The following is a 24,042-nucleotide window of genomic DNA, read 5'->3' on the forward strand; positions in this document are numbered from 1 at the left end:
GAGAAGTCTTCCGGACTGTTCCTATACTTCCATCCCGTCCTTCCATGACGAGGTATGCTAAATTCCATGGACCAGAGACTGAGCACACATCGCATAATCTATCGGAGAAAAAGCAGAACCTAAATTAGAATGAAAGGTCGAAAAAGAAAAAATTCTCATATGATAAAAAAAAATGCAGAAAGAAAAATAAAGAAAAAAGAAACGTCCCGGGAGAGGATCGAACTCTCAACCTCACGATTAACAGTCGTACGCGCTAACCAATTGCGCCACCGAGACGACTCGTCAAAGAACTGCGCCATTGTTTGCTATATCAGGGGCATGTATTGGTGACGTTATGATGGCTACCACCACTCCTATACAGAAGTGGTTGTCCTGAGCAGTCCTTGGGGATGCTTATCTATTTGAATCGATCTAATGGAGTGATAATCGCAAACATTTTCTAGGCTTCCGGTGAGTACTATCATATTTTCAAGAAGGTCTCTGGAAGGTTATAGTGAGTAAATATTGATAGGATAACGATGTCGTGCAGTACTCGGTCTGGCATAGCTTTGTCTTGGCTTATGGGGGCACTAGGGTTTCTGTTGCTTATACCGTGCTTGATTTCCCCGTTTCCTGCTTCACTGCGTCACATTTACTTGTTTGCTCCCAGCGTCTAGCCACGCCTGCGGTGAAATCTCTTCTCTCCACTGTGACTAAGAGCGAATGGCCTAATGGAATGGATTCCTTCAAGTTTGATATCTCAAATGGCTCGTGCATAGAATGGACTCTATTCTGATCCTTGGAAGGAAATCTCTAGCCAGCAATTAGAGAAATGAGTGAAGAGTGTGCAGCGAAGGCTTGGGCATGTTGCTGGAATTGGGTAATCTGGGAAGATCAGATAAAAGCTTTCCTTGGCAAATGACCTGAACCCGCGGGTAACCACCACAGACCCATGCAGCTCTGCATAACTAAAAGTGCTGATTTATCCCAATCAAGCACTTTTTCGTGACCATAAATCAGGCCTATCGGCATGTTTGCATTGTCTGCCAAGACACGGTTATAGATTAAAGCCTGTGCTCAACCCGCGGGTTTCCTCGGGGTCTTGCGTTGATCGGAGGCTTCGTTACTTTCCTGCACGAAATGTATGAATGCATACTATTAGTACAGAAAGAGATAGCACTGAAAGCTGCTTCTAACATCCTAAATCTCAGAACATGTAAACGCATAAGTGGGAGAAACTTTTATTATATTCCACTGGGCTGCTGCCAGTTCTGCACCAATGCACCGACGAGGGCTCTGATATAAATAGTCGGCATAATCTGAATTGTGGACCCAAGCATTGCACCTGGGCCCCACGGACCCCCAGAAGCCTATTTTTGTTCGGGATTGGAGAAACACATACTAGTGGCTAAGGCACAGGACCCTTGAAGATGCGCCCCATACTTATCCTTACTTGCACACTTCCGAAAGTTTTATACTTCCTTCGCATCATGTCACTTTCATGCTCATTCCCTCCTTCACATTCGTTCACACTCGTTCAACTCCTTTCTATCGTTATCCAATGGTCACAGGAACGGCCATTACCACTTCATCGATATAATTGTCTTTCTATCTTACGTGATAGAAGCGCCTCTCGCTTATGATAGTTTCCCAATTTGCCAGTCGAAATTCACTATGAAGTTGTCTACTATTCTTGCCGGCACAACCCTCCTTGCCGGTATTACTATGGCCGAACTGGACCCTATAGTGATCAAGGTACGAGTTCGAGACAAAGCAATCCTACCATGCTTGTTTATCTCATGCCCTCTTCTGGTCGCTGACTGCTCTTCTAGGGTAGCAAATTCTTCTTCAAGAGCAACGATACCCAATTGTATGCGCCCTTCATACGTACGATGTAAAGCTAGGCTTTTACTAACTGACATGCCTTTAGCTACATGCGTGGTGTTGCCTATCAGCGTAGGTCCACTATCATGGTTTTGTTGGATAATTTCTGATGTACAGGCTGACCAATCCCTATAGAAGAACTGCCCAGCAGTAGTACTGGCGGCACCTATTACAAAGACATTCTGGCCGATACTACCGCCTGCAAGCGAGATGTTCCCCTCTTGCAGGAACTCCGCACTAACACTATCCGTGTCTATTCGATCGACCCTGAAGCGGACCATACTGAGTGCATGAAGCTCCTCACCGACGCCGGCATCTATGTTGTGGTGGATATGGCGCAACCTGCGGAGTCGATCAACCGTAACGACCCATCGTGGGATAATGCCCTGTATAAACGCTATACTGATGTGGTTGATGAGATGGCTAAATACACTAACACTATTGGGTTCTTTGCTGGGAACGAAGTCTCCAACCAGAAGAACAACACTCTTGCTAGCGCATTTGTGAAGGCTGCTGTGCGCGATATAAAGCGATATATCAAAGCTAAGAACTATCGCGCCATGGCTGTTGGGTATGCCGCCAATGACGACGCTGAAATTCGTGTGGATATGGCCAACTATTTCAACTGTCAATCAGAGGAAGAAAGTATTGATTTCTGGGGCTACAATGTGTACTCGTGGTGTGGAGACTCGTCTTATGAGAAATCTGGCTACAAAGCTCGTACTGAGGAATTCGCCAATTATTCCGTTCCAGTGTTCTTTGCCGAGTATGGTTGCAATCTTGTCGAGCCTCGCAAGTTCACTGATGTGGCTGCTCTCTACGGTGACCAGATGGCGAAGGTTTGGTCCGGGGGTATTGTCTATATGTACTTCCAGGAAGCCAATGACTACGGTATGTTTAAGCTTTCTATTTTTCCGCCTGACCATCTTCCCTAACGGAATCCATAGGTTTAGTAACCCTTAAGGGTGATACTGCCAGCAAGCTCCCCGACTTTTTCGGCTATTCTAAGCAAATTGCAAGCGTCAATCCTACAGGTGTCAAGAAAGCCGACTATTCTCCTTCCAACACAGCTCTTGAATCTTGCCCTACTATTGATGGCAACTGGTTTGCTAGAGCTAGTCCACTACCCCCTTCTCCTAACCCCGATCTTTGCACATGCATGGATGCCTCCTTGGAATGCGTGGTGAAGGACGATGTTTCGAATAAAACCTTTGCCGACCTTTTCAATACCGTCTGTGGCTATGGGGTTTGTGATGGCATTTCCACTAATGCAACTTCCGGTGAATACGGCTCCTACAGCGTGTGTAGTGCGAAGGAGAAATTGTCCTTTGCTTTCAACAGATACTATCAGGAACAAAAGGCCAAGGGCAACGCTGCGTCCGCTTGTGATTTCGCTGGCGCTGCGAGCACTAAAATCCCGAAAAGTCCTAGTAGCACTTGCTCTAGCCTGCTCGACGCCGCAGGCGCTGAAGGGACCCGCGCAGTTACTGCTTCTCCGACCGGTGGCTCTGTTCTGAACTCTCCATCTTCCAGTACTGGTGCCGCCCATCCTATGGCAACTGTTAGCAGCGTAAATATTGGGCTGTGGCAGCTTGGCGCCTATGCAGTAACAGCGTTTGTCGCTGGTTTCGGGATGATTCTTCTATAGGTATTTTCTGAATACTTGGACTTGCGTTTTTCGATATCTTCTTTGAGTTGACTGCACGAATTTGGCCATTTCGATCATTGCTCCTGTTAGAGCCTACCCGGTCCTACTTCGCTTTCTGTGTTTTTCTTATTGTAGTTTATATCCAATTCACTCATTAAGATAGACATATGTTGACACGAAGTCGGAAATTTGTACCCTCGGCTTTTGCAATCAGGTGCATCAAGCAGTGTCCTTCTCCCTTTCCTTCAACCAGATTCTAGTTATAACCCACAAATCTGCGTGCCACACCTTCACCACTCCTTGGCGCTCAAATAAGTCTAGACTTTCCTCGCGGATTTATACAATATCAAAACAGTTTTCCAATGCAATTTCGCGTGCTTTTCTGATATTTTACCTGTAGCTCTCAGTGCCCACCCGTGACAGATGCCAAGTAGCATATTCTTCCACGGCTGCCTCGAGAAGTCCAGGAACGTTGTTCAAATCATTTTTAATCGAGTTTGGAGCATCTTCAAGCGCCCAGAAGGAAGAGCCCGCGGGTTGGGGTGAACTGTGATGGCAGGATATTAATGTTTATTTGCGGAGGCGTCGAGCCAGACGTGAGGCTGCTGGTAGATTTATTAGGTTTTAGAAGCCGTTGCTGCTCTTCTGTATACAGCTGTTCCTGTATTCTTATCGGGAATATTATTATGAATCTCCAGGATACCACCTTACTCCACATATTGGACGAGGCTGATGGAGGAGATCTTGTCACATGAGTATCTGCTTATTTATCGCTGTTCCTTCAAATATCAGTTTTTTAAACCGCTTTGTAAGATCGTGCCGTGAGTGATTGTTTACAGAAACAATAACTGTAGTATCATCAAGTCTGACACGCCTGCCATGGTTTATTTTCTGATGTAGCAGACGTTCAGCTTCCTGTCCTATTTTCTCCCAATACAGACTGGGCGTTGAATCTAGTTCTTGTTCCGTATCTTCTACCAAAACTCGATGGTCCAAAGTCACTCTCTACTCGATTACGTATGGAACGTAAGACCGGCGTTCATCGTCTGTTGAACTGCTATCAGAGCCAACAACATCACGGAATAATTACACATAAGCAGACTCAGGGGTGTGCTCGTATATGACTGAGGCACGGTGGGTAGCATGTATAGGACGACACCACTATTACGTTGATTGACGGCCGTTAGCACAGAAGTACGGCAGCCAAACTGACAGCTTGTCTGCGAGTCTACTATCCGGCTCGGCAAGGCGGGGAAAAAGAGTATAACAAGGTTAATCCAAAAATGGACGAAAAAAAGAAGCGTCCCGGGAGAGGATCGAACTCTCAACCTCACGATTAACAGTCGTACGCGCTAACCAATTGCGCCACCGAGACGACTTTGTTGGATTGCCGAGTCTTCTAATGTTACATAAGGTAAAATGTTGATGTCGAGCATCTTTGCATTCAATGTAATAGCTAGTTAATATATAGTTTGTGCAGACTGGGACCCGTGTATCTGCCGTGATCCCATATTGCTAGCGGTAATAGGCGCATGTTGATGAAGCCAACGGAAGGAATCATCTGCAGTCACCAGAATGTCTATATATTTGCAGTGCTCAAGTCAATCATGCTGACGATGAGAAATGGCTTCAGTTGTAGCCATCTCAGGCCTCGGAGGATGCCCCAAATGTTATTTCGAAATTGGCACTCCGTCCCATGGCGCCAGCAAACAAACCTATCACTCAAGGGATGACACAAGCGACCGTACTACTGAGTAACTATATTGTCGCTTTCTAGTCATGCAATCGAGATGGAATTCGATGCTGCAACACGCGGTGGTGGGTGTCAGCACGCGGGCTACTGTACTGGTTACATACTTAGTACTCTTAACAACCCTTTCTGGTATGGGTGATGGTGGCCTGTGTGGGATAGAAACCGGATGATAGGGGAGATGGTCAGTCATCTAGACTAGCAGTATGGCTGTCGCGGCAAGTATGGTTTCAATGGTCAGCGTCTGCTCTATTTCCGTCGTCGTGGGTTCGACCATGTTTGTAGGCTTGCATATGCGACGGTCTGAAATGGCCTACTATCATCACTGCATATGCCTTTTGCAGTCGCTGTTCAACGCAACCCCGGCCTTTGTCGGAGTGGATCGAAACCTTCCAGTGGCCATATTCCTCGGGATAATGAACAGTACCTGGAGTGATGATTATTGCCCTGGGCATCTGGGTTTGCGGTTCTATATGGTTTTCAGGCTTTCGATGAGGGGGCGGAAGGAAGCAAATGAGGTCTTTAATTAGCAATTAACAAACACATGTATGTGTGCATTTGTTCAGGCCAGGTGTCCGGCGAGTCGTGCATGCTGTGCAGGAGGGGAGGGGATGAAAAACAAAAGGCTGACGGCAGACGGGAAAACATCAGGTATACAAAAAGTGAACGTCCCGGGAGAGGATCGAACTCTCAACCTCACGATTAACAGTCGTACGCGCTAACCTTTATATTGAATTAGTAACTGATTGGCTATGTGATTTTGATGAAGGGCAAGCTTACCAATTGCGCCACCGAGACAACTTGTTGGTGCCGGCGATTGGATTAGGTATCGTCAATGCCTGTTGCAAAAAAGTGTCAGATATCAGGCAAAGGCCCACATCACCCATTTGCTCTCCAACTCATGGTCTGAACATACTAATGCCAACTGTATACTAAGTATATATACGCTCGAGAATACCCTCAATGGCCCCTGTGCTGCTTGGTTATCCCTGCAAGCCCACTCAACAGTATCATGCCGTGGTACCGGTAGTAATATACATTGCTGAAAGTCGGGACCCAGCCATTGTGGTTTTATATATCCGCCGCAGGGATGCATACCCGCAGCTGGTAGTAATAGTTGCAGATACCACCAGGGCTTTCGAAGATCTTGCATAGAGGTAGACCGAGGACCAGGGCATCACTCTGGCAGGACCGGACCCCGAAGATGGATATATGACGAGATCTACGATACCACCCCCGAGAACGGCGGCGCTGCTATCCCGATGATAACGAACAAGAAACCACACACATACCCCTCTCCTAGGTAAGTAACCCAACAACCACACAGGGACACCGAGGCCCAGAATACCACAAGTATGCAAGCACTCCTCACACACCATCGAGTGCCACAGCCGTGGATGGATGAATGGAGAGCGTAAGCATAGTGTATAACAAACCCCACACGGTGTTGGTCGACCAAGCATACTCGGTATCATGCCGTGCTAGCCCAAGGGCATGGTTTATCGACCAACAAGCCCAGGACCGCACTAAGCGCCAAAATGGAGGCCAAAAAACAATATGACCGAACAGTGAGAGATATTATCACTGAAGGCACAGCCACACCTTTGAACGGAGGCAAACCACGGATTTTACACGCAATTCCAAGTCCGATATGGAGTCGGCAAAATGGAGAGCAGGAAGAGCAAGACATGGTTCTACTATGTAGGAAGATCACGATCCAAGCAAGAGAAAAAATGGAGACAAAAAAGTGACGTCCCGGGAGAGGATCGAACTCTCAACCTCACGATTAACAGTCGTACGCGCTAACCAAGTGCGCCACCGAGACCTCTCGTTGAGGATGCAGCTTAATTATAGCTACATAGGCCAAATAAACCATCTAAGGCTGATGCCAGAATGTCTCACGTGTAACCCCTCCATGATTACATTATCACGATAGCGCGCACCAACCCCGAAAGAGCAAACCGTAAACAGCGCTGGGCCCCGACGGCAAAACACCGCCCGCAAAATCGCTCCCCAGACGTCAATCAATCCCGCAACTGTTCCCTCGGTCCCCCCTCCCATGCACCTGATCGTCTAGTTCATGGGACTGGATCAGAGTCGCAACGATGAGGATCACGGAGATTATTATTGACGTAAGTTCGTGTTCTCCGTAGCCCGGAGATGTGCGATTGCTGACTGAACACAAAGGGCTTCAAATCGTACGCCGTGCGTACGGTGATCTCAGGATGGTATGCACGGATTGGGACGCACTTCAATGTGCAATTTGTCTGCCGATGACAGACCTAACACTTCTTTCATAGGGACGAATCCTTCAACTCCATCACCGGTCTCAACGGTAGTGGTAAATCAAACATCCTTGATGCCATCTGTTTCGTCCTCGGTATCACGAACATGTCCACTGTTCGCGCGCAAAACCTGCAGGATCTCATCTACAAACGTGGTCAAGCCGGTGTGACCAAGGCCAGTGTGACGATTGTCTTCGATAACCGCGACACCGCGAAATCGCCGATCGGATTCGAGGAATATGCGACAATTTCGGTGACTCGGCAGATCGTTCTTGGAGGTACGAGCAAATACCTCATCAATGGACACCGTGCGCAGCAACAGACCGTGCAAAACCTCTTCCAGAGTGTGCAGCTGAACATCAACAACCCCAATTTCTTGATTATGCAAGGTCGGATTACGAAGGTCCTGAATATGAAGCCCGTTGAAATCCTGTCTATGATCGAGGAAGCAGCTGGTACACGGATGTTCGAGGATAGGAGGGAGAAGGCTGTGAAGACAATGGGCAAGAAAGAGCTCAAGTTGCGCGAAATCGAAGAGCTTCTCAAGGAAGAAATCGAGCCCAAGCTGGAGAAGCTGCGGTCCGAGAAGCGTGCTTTCCTCGACTTTCAACAGACCCAGAATGACTTGGAGCGCTTGACCCGCTTGGTGGTTGCTCACGACTATCTCAGGGGCAATGAGAGGCTACGGGTTTCTGGAGAAGAATGCGAGCAAAAGAGAAACAAGGTGCAGGCGCTGGAAGACAATGCGGCCAAGCTGAAGAGCGAGATTGCTCACCTCGAGGAGGATGTGAAGCGGGTCAGAGCAGCCCGCGATAAGGAACTACGGAAGGGTGGTAAATTCCAGGCTCTGGAGGATGAGGTCAAGTCCCACTCTCATGAGCTGGTTCGGTTGACCACTGTTTTCGACCTCAAGAATGCCAGCATTGCTGAAGAGAAAGAGAAGAGGACAGAAGTCCAGAAAACGGTGACTGATCTGGAGAAGGTCCTCAAGGAGAAGCAAAAGGTTTACGATAAGCTGCAGGCGCAGTATGATGCCGCTAAAGCAGAGCTTGACGCCCAGACAGCTGAAGTGGAGCAGAAGGAAGAATTGCTCCAGACCTTGCAGACTGGTGTCGCTTCAAAGGAAGGTCAAGAAAGTGGTTACCAAGGCCAGCTTCAGGACGCTCGTAACCGTGCTAACACAGCCGCGACTGAACAAGAGCAGGCCAAACTCAAGATCGCGAACTTGGAGAAGAGGATCAAGGAAGAGGAGCCACGCGCGAAGAAGGCCAAGGAACAGAACTCTGGTCTCCTGAAAGAACTGGAGGGACTGAAGTCGCAAGCTAAGAAGCTTGATTCGGAACTTTCTAGGCTAGGATTTGAGCCGGGTCGCGAGGAAGAGCTTTACCAGCAGCAGACTGAGCTCCAGAAAGAGATCCGTGAGTTGCGTCAGAAAGCAGACGGCCTCCAGAGGAAGGTTGCAAATGTCGATTTCAACTACACTGATCCCCATCCTCACTTCGATCGTTCAAAGGTCAAGGGCCTGGTTGCGCAGCTCTTTAGCCTTGATAAGGAGAAGCTCCAGGCTGCTACAGCACTGGAGATCTGCGCGGGTGGCCGTCTGTACAACGTTGTTGTCGACACTGCTGAAACCGGTACTCAGCTGCTTCAGAAGGGTAGACTGAAGAAGCGTGTGACTATCATTCCTCTGAATAAGATCTCCTCGTTTGTTGCCTCGGCAGAGAAGATTGGAGCAGCGCAGAGGATTGCTCCCGGGAAAGTTGACCTTGCCTTGTCGCTCATCGGCTATGACGAGGAAGTTACTGCGGCAATGAATTACGTCTTCGGCAATACCCTTATTTGCAATGATGCCGACACAGCTAAGCGGGTCACTTTCGACCCTTCCGTCAGGATCAAGAGTGTGACGCTTGAGGGTGATGTCTACGACCCGTCCGGTACTCTGTCCGGAGGTAGTGCACCCAACACGAGCGGTGTGCTTGTCACCCTGCAAAAGTTCAATGAGATTACTCGGGAGATCCGGAGCAAGGAGCGGCAGCTGGCTACTGTGGAGGAAACAATGAGGAAGGAGAAGAAGAAGCTTGATGCTGCTCGTACAATCAAGCAGGAGCTGGACCTCAAGACCCACGAGATTAAGCTTACGGAGGAGCAAATCAGCAGCAACTCGTCTTCCTCGGTAAGTCTCATTTTGTTATGCTCTTAGACGTACAACTGACGAAAGCAGATCATTCACGCCGTAGAAGAGATGAAAGCGAACATCGAGCAGCTGAAGAAGGACATTTCTGACGCAAAGACTCGCCAGAGCGAAGCATCCAAGGATATCAAGCGGATCGAGAAGGATATGAGCGAGTTCAACGACAATAAGGACAGCAAACTTGCGGAATTGCAGTCTTCCTTGGACTCCCTCAAGAAGGCTCTGGTCAAGAACTCCAATTCAGTCAAGACCCTGCAGAAGGAGCTTCAGAACTCCCGGTTAGAGTTGGAGCAAGTTGGTGGTGATCTGTCGGCGGCCGAGGAACAAAGCGCCGAGGCCGATAGCACCCTTAAGGCTCAGATGGAAGAAATTCAGTCGCTGAAGAGAGAACAAGCTCGGATCAAGGTGAGAGAATACTGTTAGGGCTTAAAGACCAATTACTAATGATCCTTAGGACGCCCATGATATTGCTCAGGCTCACCTGGAGGACGAAAGAGCTAAGCTGACCGGCTTTGATGATGAGCTGCGTGAACTCGAGCGGACGAAGCAGTCGAAGAACTCCCAACTTACGGAAGAGGGTCTTGAAGTCCAGAAGCTGGGACATCAGCTCGAGAAACTTCAGAAGGAGCAACAAGCCGCGGCGCAGACGGTGGCTCACATGGAGGAGGAGCATGAATGGATCGCTGACGAGAAGGATAACTTTGGACGGTCCAACACGGCATACGATTTCAAGAACCAGAATATCGCCGAGTGCAAGTCGACCCTGCGCAACCTGACGGAGCGGTTCCAAGGAATGAAGAAGAAGATCAACCCTAAGGTGATGAACATGATCGACAGCGTCGAAAAGAAGGAGGCTGCACTGAAGAACATGATGAAGACTGTCATTCGCGACAAGAGCAAGATCGAAGAGACCATCATCAACTTGAACGAGTACAAGAAGGAGGCTCTCCACAAAACGTGGACTAAGGTCACAGCCGACTTTGGACAAATCTTCAACGACCTGCTGCCCGGCAGTTTTGCCAAGCTGGAACCCCCCGAGGGCAAGGATATCACTGAAGGTCTGGAAGTCAAGGTGTCTCTGGGCAAGGTCTGGAAGCAGAGTTTGACCGAGCTGAGTGGTGGACAACGGTACGTGGATTTCCGATGGGGTATTATTTGGCTACGGGCTAACTTTGTCTAGGTCTCTCATCGCGCTTTCGTTAATCATGGCGCTACTACAATTCAAGCCGGCGCCAATGTACATTCTGGACGAGGTCGATGCCGCTCTGGATCTGTCGCATACCCAGAACATTGGTCGGTTGATCAAGACGCGATTCAAGGGATCGCAGTTCATTGTTGTGTCGCTGAAGGACGGCATGTTTCAGAATGCCAACCGGATCTTCCGCACAAGGTTCAGCGAGGGAACCAGTGTGGTCCAGGCCTTGACTCCTGCCGACATGAAGTAGACCTCAAGCCGGGATTGTTATTCTTCATTTGTCGATATTGCGTTGGTGCATATGGGTCTTTTGGTTTGGACATTGGACATGGCGCGTTATGTGACAGGCCAAGAGGTTGGGACGGGGTGTTTTCGGATGATGTACATGATTCTGGATGATTCTGCAGTTTCTACACCGTACTCTTATGAGATATGTTAATGACGGACGCAAGGAGATCTCCGTAGAGACAGCGGTAGGATGCAATTAAGTACCTGGTTACTATATAAAGGGCGACCAATTGCTGGCATCATCTGCCACAACATCGGGTGAATGCCAGCACGACACGGCCTTCCTCGGTTGTCTGCCACCTTGTCCCGTTGAGTAGATCGTCGTTCTTCCTCCCCTTTTCTTGGTGGGAGAGTTTATTTGCTTTTTCTCACCTTTTTCCCCTGGCCAAACAGCCCCGAAACTCAAGCACCGCCGCACTCGGTCAACGTGCCCGCCCCGATCCGGCCGGGATCCGAGTGTCCCACCGCCACCTCGCCGCTTTCCCCCCAAACGAACTGCCGCGGCATCACTCCTCCTCCATCCCCAGCATTCTATCCAACGCCGCCTTGTTCTGGGCCTCGAGCTTTACCTGTTTCATTCCGTCACCTTCAAGGCGGTCGCATACGCTAGTTTCGAGTCGCGATTCCCCATCCGACCCAACCAAGAGTCCACGTTTCGTCCCTTACCCTCTACCTCGCCCATAGAGATCGTCACGACAATGCCAGAAGAAGAGCCGTCTCTGAACATCCCCTCTCTCCTCACCCTCGCTGTGGTGTCATTCTTCGTGCTGCGATGGTTTCTCAACCGCGATGGAGGAGAGGCCGGACCCGGCAGCAGTCGCAGTCGGGCGCGAGGCACCGTCGACCCAGCCCAAGTCGAGCAAATATCCCAGATGTTCCCTCAGCTCAGCGCCCGTGAGATCATGTGGGATTTGCAGCGCAACGGGGGAAGTGTTGCGGCGACAACGGAGAGAATCCTGACCGGTCGGGGCCTGGAAGTGGTGAGTTTATTCCCTTATTCCTTCCTCTGTTGGATGTATCTTGACCCGCGCCGCTGGTCATTCATCATCTGCTCCTCTTTCTTCCCCTATCTTGTTCCCCCGCATTGAGTCAGATGCATAGCCAGCTAACCGAAACTACCTTGTAGCCGCCCCCATCCTTCCAACCTCAGATCGCTATCCCCACTACGGCCCCTGTTCAATCACAACCCACTCAAACGGCGACCTCCAAGGCCGATGCCCAGGACCTGATCTCCCGCTATAATCTCCGCGCGAAACTCGAGGCCGAGAACAGCGCCGCCGAGTCCGCGCCGTCGCAGGCTTCTTCCACGACGGGCTGGTCGCAGAGCAAGGAGGAGCGCCAGCGCTTGTTGCAGAAGCGGAGGGACGAGATGATTCTGGCGGCGCGGAGGAAGATGATGCAGAAGGATCAGGCTGCTCAATGAAGCTCGCCGGGCTTTGGGGGCTGGAAACCTAAATCTACTATCTGGGGCCCCGGTATTGCGCGTCATAGGGGTAGGTAGACTGACGGCTTACTCGAAAAGGGTGTTTATTTATGCCTTTCATTCTGTATCCAGTTGGATCATTTTTGCATGCTTCTTCTATCTCCTTCGGGTTGTTATATACCTCTTGTCGTCGGCGTTGGGGATGTAAGATTCAATCCATTGTTTCCGGCATTTTTGTTGTTTTCATCTGTCTTCCGGAGATTGACTTGTCATGTCCTTTTCTATTATCTTCCCTCTCCTCTCTCTCTCATTTCAAGCTGAGCGTCGCATGCATCTGGTGTTCTTGATAGTGGGATTGATTGGGACTACTTACTACCTATCTACTACCTGCTTACTAGCATGACAACCGGCCCATCAACCAAGTAACTTCCAACCAATGATATAGGGTATATATACATACATGTATCTGATGTATGTGCGATGCCAATATGATCATGTCCTGCCATGTCCCATACATATAGACTTGACACCAATAACTCCCATCATGTAACAAACAACGAACAATGAACCAACCCACGCATTGCAAATATAAAGCAAGAAAAGAAGAAGCATCTAAAACTCCATTTCATCATCATCGTCTTGTGTCCCATCATACCCCCCATTCGCCATTTCCTCTGCCATCTCTTCTCTCCTCGCCTGTTCTTTGGACGCCCCGATGCGCCTATCGACATGACTCGTTAGCAATCCACCTCCAACAACGAAGTTGAAACAAAAGAATAGAAGAAGTGACAAGGGCATACCTCAGTCCATCCACAACCCCCGCAATGAACCTCCTCCCCTCTCCCAACTCCATAGCTCCCACACCCGTCAACGCAACACCCCCACCCCCCATAGCCGCCGCATCTAGGACATCCACACCCGCCCTAACCTTCGCCATCCGCACTTCCCTCAGCTCCTTCAACAGCCGTCTCGTCTGATCCGGATCCACAAGATCATCGCTCGCCGCCTCCAGCAACATTGTCCCTACCTCCAACCAATGGAACGGTAGTGCCGGTGGCTCGCCCGGCGGGATGTGATCGCGTGCTGTATTCTGAGGCAGGAACGGCGGCGCAGGGTAGTATTTCTCGCCGGAGGGAGTGTAGCGCGGGGTTGCGAGCGGAGCGCGACGGTGATCTCCCGGGGCGGGCTGGCCGGGCAGTGGAGGTGGCGGAGAGAAGGCGTGCTGGTATTCGTCGTTTTGGGTCTCGATTTCGAGGATGAGCTCCAGAGATTCGGGGTGGAGCCAGGGTGGCGGGAGGATGTTGGCACGGCGTTGGCGTTTGAGGAGGAGGGCGAGCCAGAGGGGGAGGGAGGTGCGTCGGGGTGGGAGGAGGGGGGAGACGGGGCCCTATTGGAAGAGTTGTTAGCTGTGATTAGTAGCGGAAGATGTGTGTATAGGACGTACTCCCAGTAATTCAAGCCCCTCGAGTCGCTGACGAGGCAAGATGGTGACCATCTCCATCTCCGCGAGGAAGGAGATCTCCGGGGGCGTGATGCCCCGCGGGAGGGGAAAGGCCATTGCCCCTCACGTTTGCGCGTGGATTGGCCGAGGGAAAGGGGTTAGGGACGTGTCGGGGCAGTCGGAGGAGAGTATTTCATGCCCCGGAGTTACTTTGCGGACCGAATGAAAGAAGGAAAGCTTGAAGTTGTTCATTCAAATTCGATCGCGATGGGCGTCGATTGCCCGATGCGGTGTGTTTGTTCGGTTTGCACTGCAAGCTTGCATTTCCGCTCGTGTCTTTTAGATTAATTGATCTATTCTTCTTCTTCTACACACTTCAATTGTTGAGCATGGTTGACCTCCTGCCTAAGAATTGACCGACATGAATGCGCAACCCAAGTCGGGCGTGGCATTGGCCGCCCGCTACACCATACCTTTTGTTCTGCTGTTAATCCCCTTTTGGATGACGAGGATCAATGCCGTCGTTCCCGAACCGTATCTGGATGAGGCCTTCCATGTCCCCCAGGCTCAGGCCTACTGGGCTCATAAGTGGACGCATTGGGATCCCAAGATCACCACTCCCCCGGGACTTTATCTTTGGTCCTATGTGCTGTGCGCTATCGCGCTCTTCCTGCGCGGTTCCCCCACGCAGCTTACCCCGGAAGCTTTGCGTGCGACCAACGTGGCAGCCACCGCCGTGGCTCTGCCGTTGCGATTGCAGACGTTGTTGGATCGGCTGCGCAAAGTACGCAACACGCGTCCCTCTGGAGCATGGCTAAGCCATACCGTTCTGAACATCTGCCTGTTCCCGCCACTGTTCTTCTTCTCCGGCCTATACTATACCGATATTCTTGCGCTGCTGGTGGTCATTGAGGCGTACAACTGGGACCTGAAACGCTCGTCGCAGGGTGGCTTTGCCCCGCTTCAGACTTTGGTGTTTGTCGTGCTGGGGCTGGTGGCGCTGGTCTTCAGACAGACGAACATCTTCTGGGTGGCGATCTTCCTGGGTGGGCTGCAGGTCGTGCGGCGGTTGCGGTTATCTTCTAAGAGATGCGAGGCGTCGGGACTCGCGGATATTGCTCAGGCAGGGTGGAAGAACGAGCTGTATGATCCGTTTGTGTCGGAAGCTTCAATTGGAGGTTAGTGTTGTCGTTGTGGTGTGTTGTAGCATTGCTGACTGAGGTAGACTACTTCAAAGCGTCTGTTTCGCTGGTGGTTGTTGCCGTGAACAACCTCGGCACGGTGATTACCTCTGCTCTTCCGTACTTGCTTATACTTGCTGGGTTTGGAGGGTTCGTGCTGTGGAATGATGGTGTCGTTCTTGGTAGGTCTACTACGGGTTGTGTTGCAGGTGCTAGGCTGACAACTGCAGGACACAAGGAGTACCATACTGCTGGGCTGCATCTGCCCCAGATGCTCTACATCTGGCCCTACTTCGTCTTCTTTTCATGGCCTCTCCTCCTGTCGCCGGTCGCCAACCTGGTTCTTCCGAAGTCGCTTCTGCCCAAGTTTATCGACTTTGGCTTCCCGAAGAAGCAAAAGGGCCTTCCTAAGCTGTTGACGGCTCTTGTTGTTATTCCCATTATGCTGGCTGTGGTCCACTTCAACACCATCGTCCATCCCTTTACCCTGGCCGACAACCGTCACTATGTCTTTTACGTATTCCGCATCCTTCTGCGTATTCACCCGGCTATCAAGTATGCTGCTGTCGCAGTGTACTTCCTCTGCGCGTGGATGGTCATTTCTGCCTTTGGATTCTCAACGACTACCACGCCTCCCCAGTTGATGCGTGTCCCGCAGACAGCAGCCCCTCAGCCTGAGCCAGTGCCACAGAAAGAGCCCAGCCAGAAGAAGGCCGAGCGTCGAAAGGCAGCTAAGAAGCCCGCACAGCCGCCCAAGCCGGAGCCGATCTCTTTTGAGGCGTACGCCAGGATTCAGGAGCACATTGCGCACCGGCAGAAGCAGCACCAGGGCGCGCCGCAGGTGAGCTTTGTGCTTGTCTGGTTGGCGGCCACGGCACTGTCGCTCATCACGGCGCCGCTTGTCGAGCCGCGATACTTCATCATTCCGTGGGTGATGTGGCGGCTGCATCTGCCCCCGCAGCCGACGCCCCTCGTGCACCGTCAGAGGGCGCGCGATGCGACTGAAGAGCTCAACGCGAAGGTTGCCACGAACATGGCGCTGTTCCTGGAGACGTATTGGTTCTTGGTGATCAATGCGGTGACGGGATACATCTTCCTGTACTGTGGGTTTGAATGGCCCCAGGAACCAGGGAAGGTCCAGCGCTTCATGTGGTAGACTTGTAAGACTGTATAGTGTATAATAGTGTAGTAATAGTTAAATATAGATCTGAATATTTTCGTGGTTGTGAAGCAAACCTTCTACCTATGATGTTGGCAATATCCAGATGTAACCGGTATGCTATCCGCCATCACCGCATCTCCCTCACCACCTTCTCACCTCACCTCAACCGCAACATGGAAGAACCAGACCGGCCTGCCAAACGGGCCAAGTTATCCTCCAACATAGATAATGCAGACAATGACTCCAATCAAGCGAGCAACAGCAGCAGCATTGAGAGTAACAACCACCCCCTAGCATCCCTGCACCGCTCCATAACACCTCCATTGCTCTCCCGCTCCAAGGGACCAAAAATACCGCCACAACCACAACACAATGCCACCCATCCAGCATCACCCAGCACGCAGAAAACCAAAAAGAACAACGATAGAGAAATAAACAAGGAGAGTATAATACCCTCTCCCATTCAACTAACCCACATCCGGGACCTCCCCGCCTCCTCAGGTCACAACACCGACACTGTCCGACTGCGCGACATTCTCGGCGATCCATTGATCCGCGAATGCTGGCAGTTCAATTACCTCTTTGACGTGGACTTTTTGATGAGCCAGTTTGATGAGGATGTGAGACGGCTGGTCAAGGTGAAAGTTGTGCATGGCTCGTGGAAGAGAGATGCGCCGAACCGGCAGAGGATTGATGTATATCCCCTATCTTCATTCTTTTCTTCCCATATTGACTCGTATTGGGATATGTAATATGTGATAATAATGCTAATGACATGAATAGGAAGCATGTACACGTCACCCCAACGTCGAGGCAATAGTGGCCTACATGCCAGAAGCGTTCGGGACCCATCATTCCAAGATGATGATTTTGTTGAGACATGATGATTTGACTCAGTGTGTATCCATAATACCACTAATGTATCTAGCAAAGCTAATGCAATGAACACAGAGTGGTCATCCACACGGCAAACATGATAGCAGGCGACTGGGCAAATATGTGCCAGGCCGTCTGGCGATCTCCTCTTCTTCCACTCTGTTCCGATGGAAGTGGGAGTGAAAATATAGCCACCCCCGGGGCACGCTTCAAGCGCGACCTCCTCTCATATCTACGAGAGTACGGGCAGAGGAAAACCGGTCCGCTTGTTGCGCAGCTTGAGAAACACGACTTCAGTGCTGTCCGCGCAGCATTGATCGCTAGTGTCCCCTCGAAGCAGAAGATCCGGGAGTCGACTGATTCGAACCGGAAGACGCTGTGGGGGTGGTTAGCTCTAAGGGATGTCCTGCGGTCGGTGCCTGTTTCTCCTTCAGAGGATAGACCGCATATTGTAACTCAGGTAGGCTGGCTGTTCTTATTAGCCACTGGGACTGCCTGTGGAATATTCACTAACGAAGTATAGATATCCTCCGTCGCCTCTCTCGGCCAAACTGACAAATGGCTCAAGGACGTCTTCTTCGCGTCCCTTTCCCCGTCATCAAACAACCACAAACCAAGATTCTCGATCATTTTCCCCACCCCTGATGAAATCCGCCGCTCCCTGAACGGCTACGGCTCCGGCGGCTCCATCCACATGAAGCTACAGAGCGCCGCGCAACAGAAACAGCTGCAGTACATGAGGCCGTATCTGTGTCACTGGGCTGGAGATGTTGCTGAGGACGAGGTGAAAATGAAACGAGAAGCAGGTCGTCGCCGTGCGGCACCGCACATCAAGACATATATGCGGTACTCGTCATCGGAGATGGACCGGATTGATTGGGCGATGGTGACATCGGCGAATTTGTCGACGCAGGCGTGGGGAGCAGCGGTGAATGCTAACGGGGAGGTGAGGATATGTAGTTGGGAGATAGGGGTTGTGGTTTGGCCGGAGTTGATTGCCGGTGCTGGTGCTGAGGGGAGGAGTGTGATGATGCCTTGCTTTCGGAGGGATATGCCTGATGCAGATGCGGTTGCGGCTGCAGATGCAAATGCAAATGCAGATGAAAAGGAAATTCCTACTACGACTACGGTTGGCTTTCGAATGCCCTACGACCTGCCGTTGACGAGGTACAGCGAGACGGATATACCCTGGTGTGCGACGGCTAGTCATAGCGAGCCGGACTGGCTGGGGCAGACGTGGGAGGGATAGCCTATATTCTGATCTCTTACCACCCATACACATATCAATATCAAAAGAATCAATAATGACTATGCAAGCAGCTCAATAGCTAAGTAGTTAGTTGAGTAGTAAGTAGCTCATAACTCATCTCGTCCTGCTAATAGACAATGAATCCACCACATGATATCTCCTCATTTATGACCTTGTAGGTTTATAATCTACTCCCTCGTTCCAATCTTTCCAATCAGAGTGTCAACCTGCTTGATGTACTCGGCCTGGGCCCTGCCCTCGCTGATGTGCTGGATTTCCTTCCATGCGTTGTACTTGTACTTGGCCTATATCATCAAAGCAAACATGTTAGCCCTCCACTCTCGTTGCAGATCGTTGCATCTGGAGAAAAGGACATATAAACATCTAAGATGGATAAAAGGAAACATACCTCCATAGCAAACATGCCAGGCTGAGCAGGAGTCTCGTTCCTCGAGCGCTTGAAATACTTGTAGAGCTACACACAGACACACATATTAGCATATACCTTCAGCGTAAATCGTCACATTCTCCCCCTCCAAAAGGAACGGAGCAACCGAGGGAGAAAAGAGGGGCCGATCATACGTTCAACTTGTCATCCACACCAGGCTCCTTGTTCAGCATCTTCACAAGTTCAACAGCGAACTCAAATGCAGACTTCAGGGCAGCAGCCTGCTCGCCCTCGACGGTGGCGGTCTCCTCGCCAGCAAGGACGGCCTCGATGGCGGCGGAGAAGGCGGAGATGTCGACCTTGGCAGCGGCGGCCTGGACCTCGGGGGTGAACTTCTCCTTGTTGATGGAGGCGGAGAGGGCGGTGGTGAAGTTGGGGACGGACATTTTGGCTGTTGGGTTTCTTTGATGGGTGGTTTAGAAGGTGGGAGTTGCGGTTGTAGGTGGGATGAGGAGGAAGAGGGGAAGAATAAGTAGTGAGTTGGGAAAGACAAGGTGAAGGTGGGGGGGATTTGTTGATTTGGTGGGGGAGTTTGCACGGTTGGTTATTGGTTGGGTTTATGGATACTTCTCAGGTGACTGCTAACTTATACATACTACTGAGTACTAATTGACTATTTGCTGATCACTGCAATAGTATGGGATTTTGTCTAGTTGGATATTGTCTGATTTGTTGATTTTGTTCTGGTGGTTACTGAAATGGAGGGTTGTTGGCTCAACCGTTGAGTGGGTTTCTGGATACTATGTTATGGACTGCCACTTTGGTGCAAAACAGCTGCATAGCTTAGTCTGAATGTCTTTCTGGTTGTCATCAGACCTTGTGCTAATTTATAGCAGAGTCTGCAGTTCTCTACAATATATGTCTCTTCTTTCTTGCGCTCGTCTTCATGCTTAAAAAATGCTTCTCTATGTACCCCAGCAGGATTACCACGAGCGATGGATCATCTACGCCAACTGCTCTGCGGGCTAGGTAAGAGATCCTTTATTGAATGTTCGGAATTGTCCTCATTGTTGAATAGTTGACCCTGGAAAGTCCCGGACAAAGCTCCTTTATCATGACCAAAGCCCTTAATAAATACATCGACGGGCTCGCTTTGTCTGGATGCAACGTCACCCTGAACGTTCGCGAGCAACTTTATGGATGCGTCATTGAACCAACGAACCCGGAAACACGCTCAAAATAGTCGAGAAGTATCAAGTATCTCTTGAAGTCTGAGAAGAGTGTATCGCAGAGTTTACTGTGGAATCAAGGAACCAAATGACTCGCACTTACGAGGTACGCTGTCCACCATCCATATCATTTACTGCCTCTGACAACCGCAGCAGGATGCCATCAGACTCCTGGAAACGCGTAGGCGTCGTGGCCGACCAAGGATGAGTCCTTCTATACAAACAGAGGTACTCCCAGCAAACTTCACCAGCACTGTGCGAGGTATCCCGAGTCTGCATGGAATGAGCGAGTGGCTACAGAGCCTCGGACACTCGGTAGGCCCTTTACTTGCTACAAAGAAAACTGCGTCTACTTACTAGATACAGGAAACCGATGTATCCCGTCTAAATATAGTCCACGTCACAGGAACAAAAGGCAAAGGCAGCACATGCGAATTTACCCGTTCTATCCTACATGCACATGGCCTGAGGACCGGCTTTCCCAGTAAAATCGGACTCTACACATCGCCTCATATACAATGCATCCGAGAAAGAATCCAAATCAACAACAAACCCGTCCCCAAGAACCTCTTCACAAAATATTTCTTCGAAGTATGGGATACGCTCATGGATCCCAAAGTCCAAAACACAGATCCAAAACAGCAGCCACCTCGCTACCTGCAATTCCTCGCCCTGCTCGCTTTCCATACCTTCATCCGAGAAAACGTTGACGCCGCAATATTCGAAGTCCATCATGGTGGTGAGTTCGACGCTACGAACGTGATCCAGAACCCCGTCGTCACCAGCATCACTTCCTTAGGGCTGGACCACGTTACACAGCTCGGCCCTACGGTCGAATCCATTGCCTGGCATAAATCAGGGATCTTCAAACCCAGTGCACCTGCATTATCTGTTCCGCAGGAAGATAGGCCCGCAGAGGTCCTGCACGCTCGTGCTGCGGAGAAGAATACATCATTGACCATCGTCCCGCTGAATCCCAACCTCCCCACTAACAGTAGGGTGCTGAGTATTCCGGTCCAGCGACTAAACTGCTCCCTAGCCCTCGAGCTAGCCAAGACATTCCTGGAAGCCAAGGCACCTGGCCATGTACTCGAGTCAGAGGACATATCCACCGCAGTGAGAGATATCTTTCTGCCCGGAAGATTCGAGATTATCGAGGACCCGGACGGACAATCGCAGTGGTTCGTGGACGGCGCACATAACACGCTTAGTCTTAAGAAAGCCGCAGAGTGGTATTCAGATCTTATCAAGAGTTCCGGGTTGCAAAAGTGAGTATGGTATGGCCCCCTACCTATAATGTACTCAATCAACTAACCTTAGTAAATCACAGGTACCGAATCCTAATATTCAGCCACTTCTCTAAAGACCGAGACGGCCTAGCCCTTCTCGAATGCTTAGCAGAGTCTCTCGCTGAGCGAGATGCACTGCCGGACCATGTGATTTTCACTACTTACATTGAACGAGAAGATGAACTTACAAAGATGGATAAAGGTCAGGAACACTATTCCTGCATGAACCTCCAGTACCCTGACTCGTACTAACTAATAACTCTGAGATAATTAAATAGATATACTCCCCACCTCCCTTCTAGATCTTAGCGTGTTACCTTTATTCGCCGAGAAATGGAAAGAGCTTTACCCCCAAAGCATGAGTTCAATCTCGACGAAAGAGACCATCGAAGAAGCGATCGAGACAGCAAGAAGCATAAATGCGCAGCAGGATAATGTATCTCAGGTCTTGATAACGGGGTGCTTTTACTTGGTTGGCGGGGCGCTAAATATATTGCGTTCGTGAGGTGTTTACTTCTTAGTGTCAATGTTAAAGTAATTGAAGATGTGGATTGATAACATGAAGGATTTAATTGTTTTGATTATTACTAGGAAAGTAATACATGGAATACCAGTTAAATAATTGGGTCCACGGAAATGCGGAATAAGGACAAGTAAGACATACCGTCTGTCCGACATTAACATGGTATGTTGGGTTTGGAATAGACAAAGACTGACGGTCAATATGGATATAACAAAAATCTACATAGCAAGGCTACTAGCATACCTAGGCACTTTAATAATATATTTTCTCTCATATGAAATGTAAAGTGTAACTAGTATACATTGTATTACTCTGAATGTAGTATACAAGCATATGTCCTGTTAATGGTATCAAGTAGTCTACTACCAACGCCATGCTAATCATACTAATTGTGCAATTAATCACCAATCCACTGCCCAGCCATTCTTGTCCAGGAACTCCTCGCACGCCGCCTTCAACGCATAATTCGGCCGAAGATCGTTCACCGTCATCGGCACTCGTGTGATGGGGTCAACCTTGGCCTGCTCCACGTACTTGGTGATGCCAACCCGGTCAAAGCTGGTCCCGGATGGAGTGATAACAGGGTCATGCATAATCTCAAACGTAATTCCATCCACCAGATAATCAGGCACAACCTATACCATATTATCAGCACAACTCACTAGTAACTCACCGAAAAGGAAGAACTTACTCTCTCAACCACCTTCCCCTCCGACGCAATCGCAAACGCCTCCCTCACCCTCTGCACCTTCCGCTCAGCATCCTCTCTAATCTCCCTCTCATCCTCCCTAAACCCAATCTCCCCAATCTCGCCCTTCTCCAGCCGCCCCTTCAACTCCGTCAACCCCCTCTCCATCTCCGCCTCAATCAGCCCCTCCACACTCGCTAACGTCTCATCCAACTCCCTTATCCGCGCCGTCTCCTTGGCCGCCCAAATTGCCTGCTTAGCGCGCAGCACCGTCCGCGACAAATTCTCCGTCTGGATGTTCTTCGCCGCCAGACTCGCCTTATACCCTTCAATGGCTACATCGTACGCTTCCTGAGGTCGTTGCAAGCCCAACAGCGCTTGTGCCAGATACCAGGAGGATTTCAAACTAGTAGGAGATTTGGCGCCGTACAGATCGATGGCGGCGCGGGCGTCGTGCTCAACTCCGGCCCAGTTTTCGAGACGGATGCGGGTGAGGGCACGGTTGGAGAAGAAGGTGGGTTCTTTAGGGTTCTTGAGGATTCTGTTTGTTGTAGATATTCAGTGGTTAGTATACGCTTGGTATTTAGTGGAGGTTTGGGTGTTAGCGGGGTAGTGGGATATATGCTCACGCTTGTGAATACATCTCCTCGGCGCCATTGTAATCGCCTTCTTTGAAGAGCTGGTTGCCCTTTTCTTTTAGTTCGAGAGCCATGTTTGCTGTGTTGTGCAGTGGTGTTAGGTGCTATGTGGTGCGCGCCGGTGTGTTGTGCGCACACTGGTTTGTGCTGTAAACGACGACGGGAATATCCCCTTTTTGTTTCCGTGACGATGTTTTGTCAGCTGGAAAGAACAAACGAAGGAACAAACGAAGAAACAACGCCTCGGATGTCGGATGTGTGGGGCTGCGCGGTGATCTCCACTGTTGTGAGTGAAGTAGATGGTGACTGGATGTGCTAGAGATTCTATCCGTTCTGTTTAGCGGATAGTGGATGTGGAGTGAGTTTCAACTCGATGGGATGATTGATGATAGAAGCAATGGAGGAATGATGCTGCACGGTCATGGGAGTTCTGGCCGATTCATGAGTATAAGTATCCAGATAAGTACTATTCAGCTACCCCTCTTGGGACCTGAGACCCTTGGAGGTCAGCTCAGGAATGGAATTGATGAGCTCGGGTGAGCTTTCAGTCGTGATCCACACAGCCCTGGTGTCGGGACGGCACGTTGGATTGTCCATCTTCATCAATTGATGTTCGATTTTATGCCTGTTCCTGTGCAGTGGAAAAGATGTGGTTTGATCAATCGAAGGTGATCGATCCCCGCAGAATCCAGATGAGTCAGCAGTTATGAGTGGACGGGAAATGTTGAGGTGAGA

General features: G+C 50.2%; 9 protein-coding genes and 4 non-coding genes across 13 annotated transcripts; 5 read left to right on the forward strand and 8 right to left on the reverse strand.

Moving 5' to 3' along the window:
• Positions 1 to 202: 202 nt before the first annotated feature.
• BDQ94DRAFT_t265 lies at positions 203 to 276 on the reverse strand. Its single transcript has one exon. It is a non-coding gene; the product is annotated as a tRNA-Asn (tRNA).
• Positions 277 to 874: 598 nt separating this feature from the next.
• On the reverse strand, positions 875 to 1,225 carry BDQ94DRAFT_154101 (uncharacterized protein). Its single transcript, XM_026768256.1, has 2 exons — positions 976 to 1,225; positions 875 to 914 (listed from the first exon to the last, which is right to left on the reverse strand). The coding sequence occupies exon 1, from the start codon at positions 1,203 to 1,205 to the stop codon at positions 1,044 to 1,046; it is 162 nt and encodes a 53-aa protein (XP_026620338.1). The 5' UTR covers positions 1,206 to 1,225; the 3' UTR covers positions 875 to 914; positions 976 to 1,043.
• Positions 1,226 to 1,352: 127 nt separating this feature from the next.
• On the forward strand, positions 1,353 to 3,704 carry BDQ94DRAFT_184973 (glycoside hydrolase family 72 protein). Its single transcript, XM_026774767.1, has 5 exons — positions 1,353 to 1,734; positions 1,812 to 1,849; positions 1,910 to 1,935; positions 1,999 to 2,754; positions 2,811 to 3,704. Exons 1-5 carry the CDS (start codon positions 1,654 to 1,656, stop codon positions 3,509 to 3,511), a joined length of 1,602 nt encoding a protein of 533 aa, XP_026620339.1. The 5' UTR covers positions 1,353 to 1,653; the 3' UTR covers positions 3,512 to 3,704.
• Positions 3,705 to 4,812: 1,108 nt separating this feature from the next.
• On the reverse strand, positions 4,813 to 4,886 carry BDQ94DRAFT_t264. Its single transcript has one exon. It is a non-coding gene; the product is annotated as a tRNA-Asn (tRNA).
• Positions 4,887 to 5,928: 1,042 nt separating this feature from the next.
• BDQ94DRAFT_t263 lies at positions 5,929 to 6,059 on the reverse strand. Its single transcript has one exon. It is a non-coding gene; the product is annotated as a tRNA-Sec (tRNA).
• Positions 6,060 to 7,012: 953 nt separating this feature from the next.
• BDQ94DRAFT_t262 lies at positions 7,013 to 7,086 on the reverse strand. The gene has a single exon. It is a non-coding gene; the product is annotated as a tRNA-Asn (tRNA).
• A 236-nt stretch (positions 7,087 to 7,322) lies between these two features.
• Positions 7,323 to 11,564, forward strand: BDQ94DRAFT_154104 (condensin subunit SMC2). The gene is made up of 7 exons (XM_026768257.1): positions 7,323 to 7,393; positions 7,449 to 7,489; positions 7,562 to 9,719; positions 9,768 to 10,142; positions 10,192 to 10,865; positions 10,918 to 11,354; positions 11,425 to 11,564. Exons 1-6 carry the CDS (start codon positions 7,367 to 7,369, stop codon positions 11,180 to 11,182), a joined length of 3,540 nt encoding a protein of 1,179 aa, XP_026620340.1. The 5' UTR covers positions 7,323 to 7,366; the 3' UTR covers positions 11,183 to 11,354; positions 11,425 to 11,564.
• Positions 11,565 to 11,918: 354 nt separating this feature from the next.
• On the forward strand, positions 11,919 to 12,643 carry BDQ94DRAFT_163711 (CUE domain-containing protein; the record flags this gene model as incomplete). Its single annotated transcript, XM_026769800.1, has 2 exons — positions 11,919 to 12,200; positions 12,347 to 12,643. The coding sequence occupies 2 exons, from the start codon at positions 11,919 to 11,921 to the stop codon at positions 12,641 to 12,643; spliced, it is 579 nt and encodes a 192-aa protein (XP_026620341.1).
• A 314-nt stretch (positions 12,644 to 12,957) lies between these two features.
• psf2 (DNA replication protein PSF2) lies at positions 12,958 to 14,313 on the reverse strand. Its single transcript, XM_026774768.1, has 3 exons — positions 14,088 to 14,313; positions 13,444 to 14,030; positions 12,958 to 13,364 (listed from the first exon to the last, which is right to left on the reverse strand). Exons 1-3 carry the CDS (start codon positions 14,199 to 14,201, stop codon positions 13,256 to 13,258), a joined length of 810 nt encoding a protein of 269 aa, XP_026620342.1. The 5' UTR covers positions 14,202 to 14,313; the 3' UTR covers positions 12,958 to 13,255.
• Positions 14,314 to 14,505: 192 nt separating this feature from the next.
• alg10 (dolichyl-P-Glc:Glc(2)Man(9)GlcNAc(2)-PP-dolichol alpha-1,2- glucosyltransferase) lies at positions 14,506 to 18,570 on the forward strand (the record flags this gene model as incomplete). Its single annotated transcript, XM_026774769.1, has 7 exons — positions 14,506 to 15,262; positions 15,310 to 15,447; positions 15,496 to 16,414; positions 16,471 to 17,122; positions 17,211 to 17,323; positions 17,379 to 17,763; positions 17,827 to 18,570. 7 exons carry the CDS (start codon positions 14,506 to 14,508, stop codon positions 18,550 to 18,552), a joined length of 3,690 nt encoding a protein of 1,229 aa, XP_026620343.1. The 3' UTR covers positions 18,553 to 18,570.
• Positions 18,571 to 18,586: 16 nt separating this feature from the next.
• On the reverse strand, positions 18,587 to 19,477 carry BDQ94DRAFT_154112 (acyl CoA binding protein-domain-containing protein). The gene is made up of 3 exons (XM_026768258.1): positions 19,135 to 19,477; positions 18,962 to 19,027; positions 18,587 to 18,857 (listed from the first exon to the last, which is right to left on the reverse strand). Exons 1-3 carry the CDS (start codon positions 19,384 to 19,386, stop codon positions 18,741 to 18,743), a joined length of 435 nt encoding a protein of 144 aa, XP_026620344.1. The 5' UTR covers positions 19,387 to 19,477; the 3' UTR covers positions 18,587 to 18,740.
• Positions 19,478 to 20,257: 780 nt separating this feature from the next.
• BDQ94DRAFT_184981 (Mur ligase) lies at positions 20,258 to 22,059 on the forward strand (the record flags this gene model as incomplete). The annotated part of the gene is made up of 5 exons (XM_026774770.1): positions 20,258 to 20,275; positions 20,326 to 20,484; positions 20,530 to 21,437; positions 21,500 to 21,660; positions 21,737 to 22,059. The coding sequence occupies 5 exons, from the start codon at positions 20,258 to 20,260 to the stop codon at positions 21,961 to 21,963; spliced, it is 1,473 nt and encodes a 490-aa protein (XP_026620345.1). The 3' UTR covers positions 21,964 to 22,059.
• A 168-nt stretch (positions 22,060 to 22,227) lies between these two features.
• BDQ94DRAFT_154113 (putative U-box domain protein) lies at positions 22,228 to 24,041 on the reverse strand. Its single transcript, XM_026768259.1, has 3 exons — positions 23,299 to 24,041; positions 22,673 to 23,210; positions 22,228 to 22,616 (listed from the first exon to the last, which is right to left on the reverse strand). The coding sequence occupies exons 1-3, from the start codon at positions 23,379 to 23,381 to the stop codon at positions 22,383 to 22,385; spliced, it is 855 nt and encodes a 284-aa protein (XP_026620346.1). The 5' UTR covers positions 23,382 to 24,041; the 3' UTR covers positions 22,228 to 22,382.
• Between the last annotated feature and the right edge of the window lies 1 nt (position 24,042).

The sequence above is a fragment of the Aspergillus welwitschiae genome, assembly GCF_003344945.1.
Source record: "Aspergillus welwitschiae strain CBS 139.54b unplaced genomic scaffold BDQ94scaffold_62, whole genome shotgun sequence".
Taxonomy (NCBI): domain Eukaryota; kingdom Fungi; phylum Ascomycota; class Eurotiomycetes; order Eurotiales; family Aspergillaceae; genus Aspergillus; species Aspergillus welwitschiae.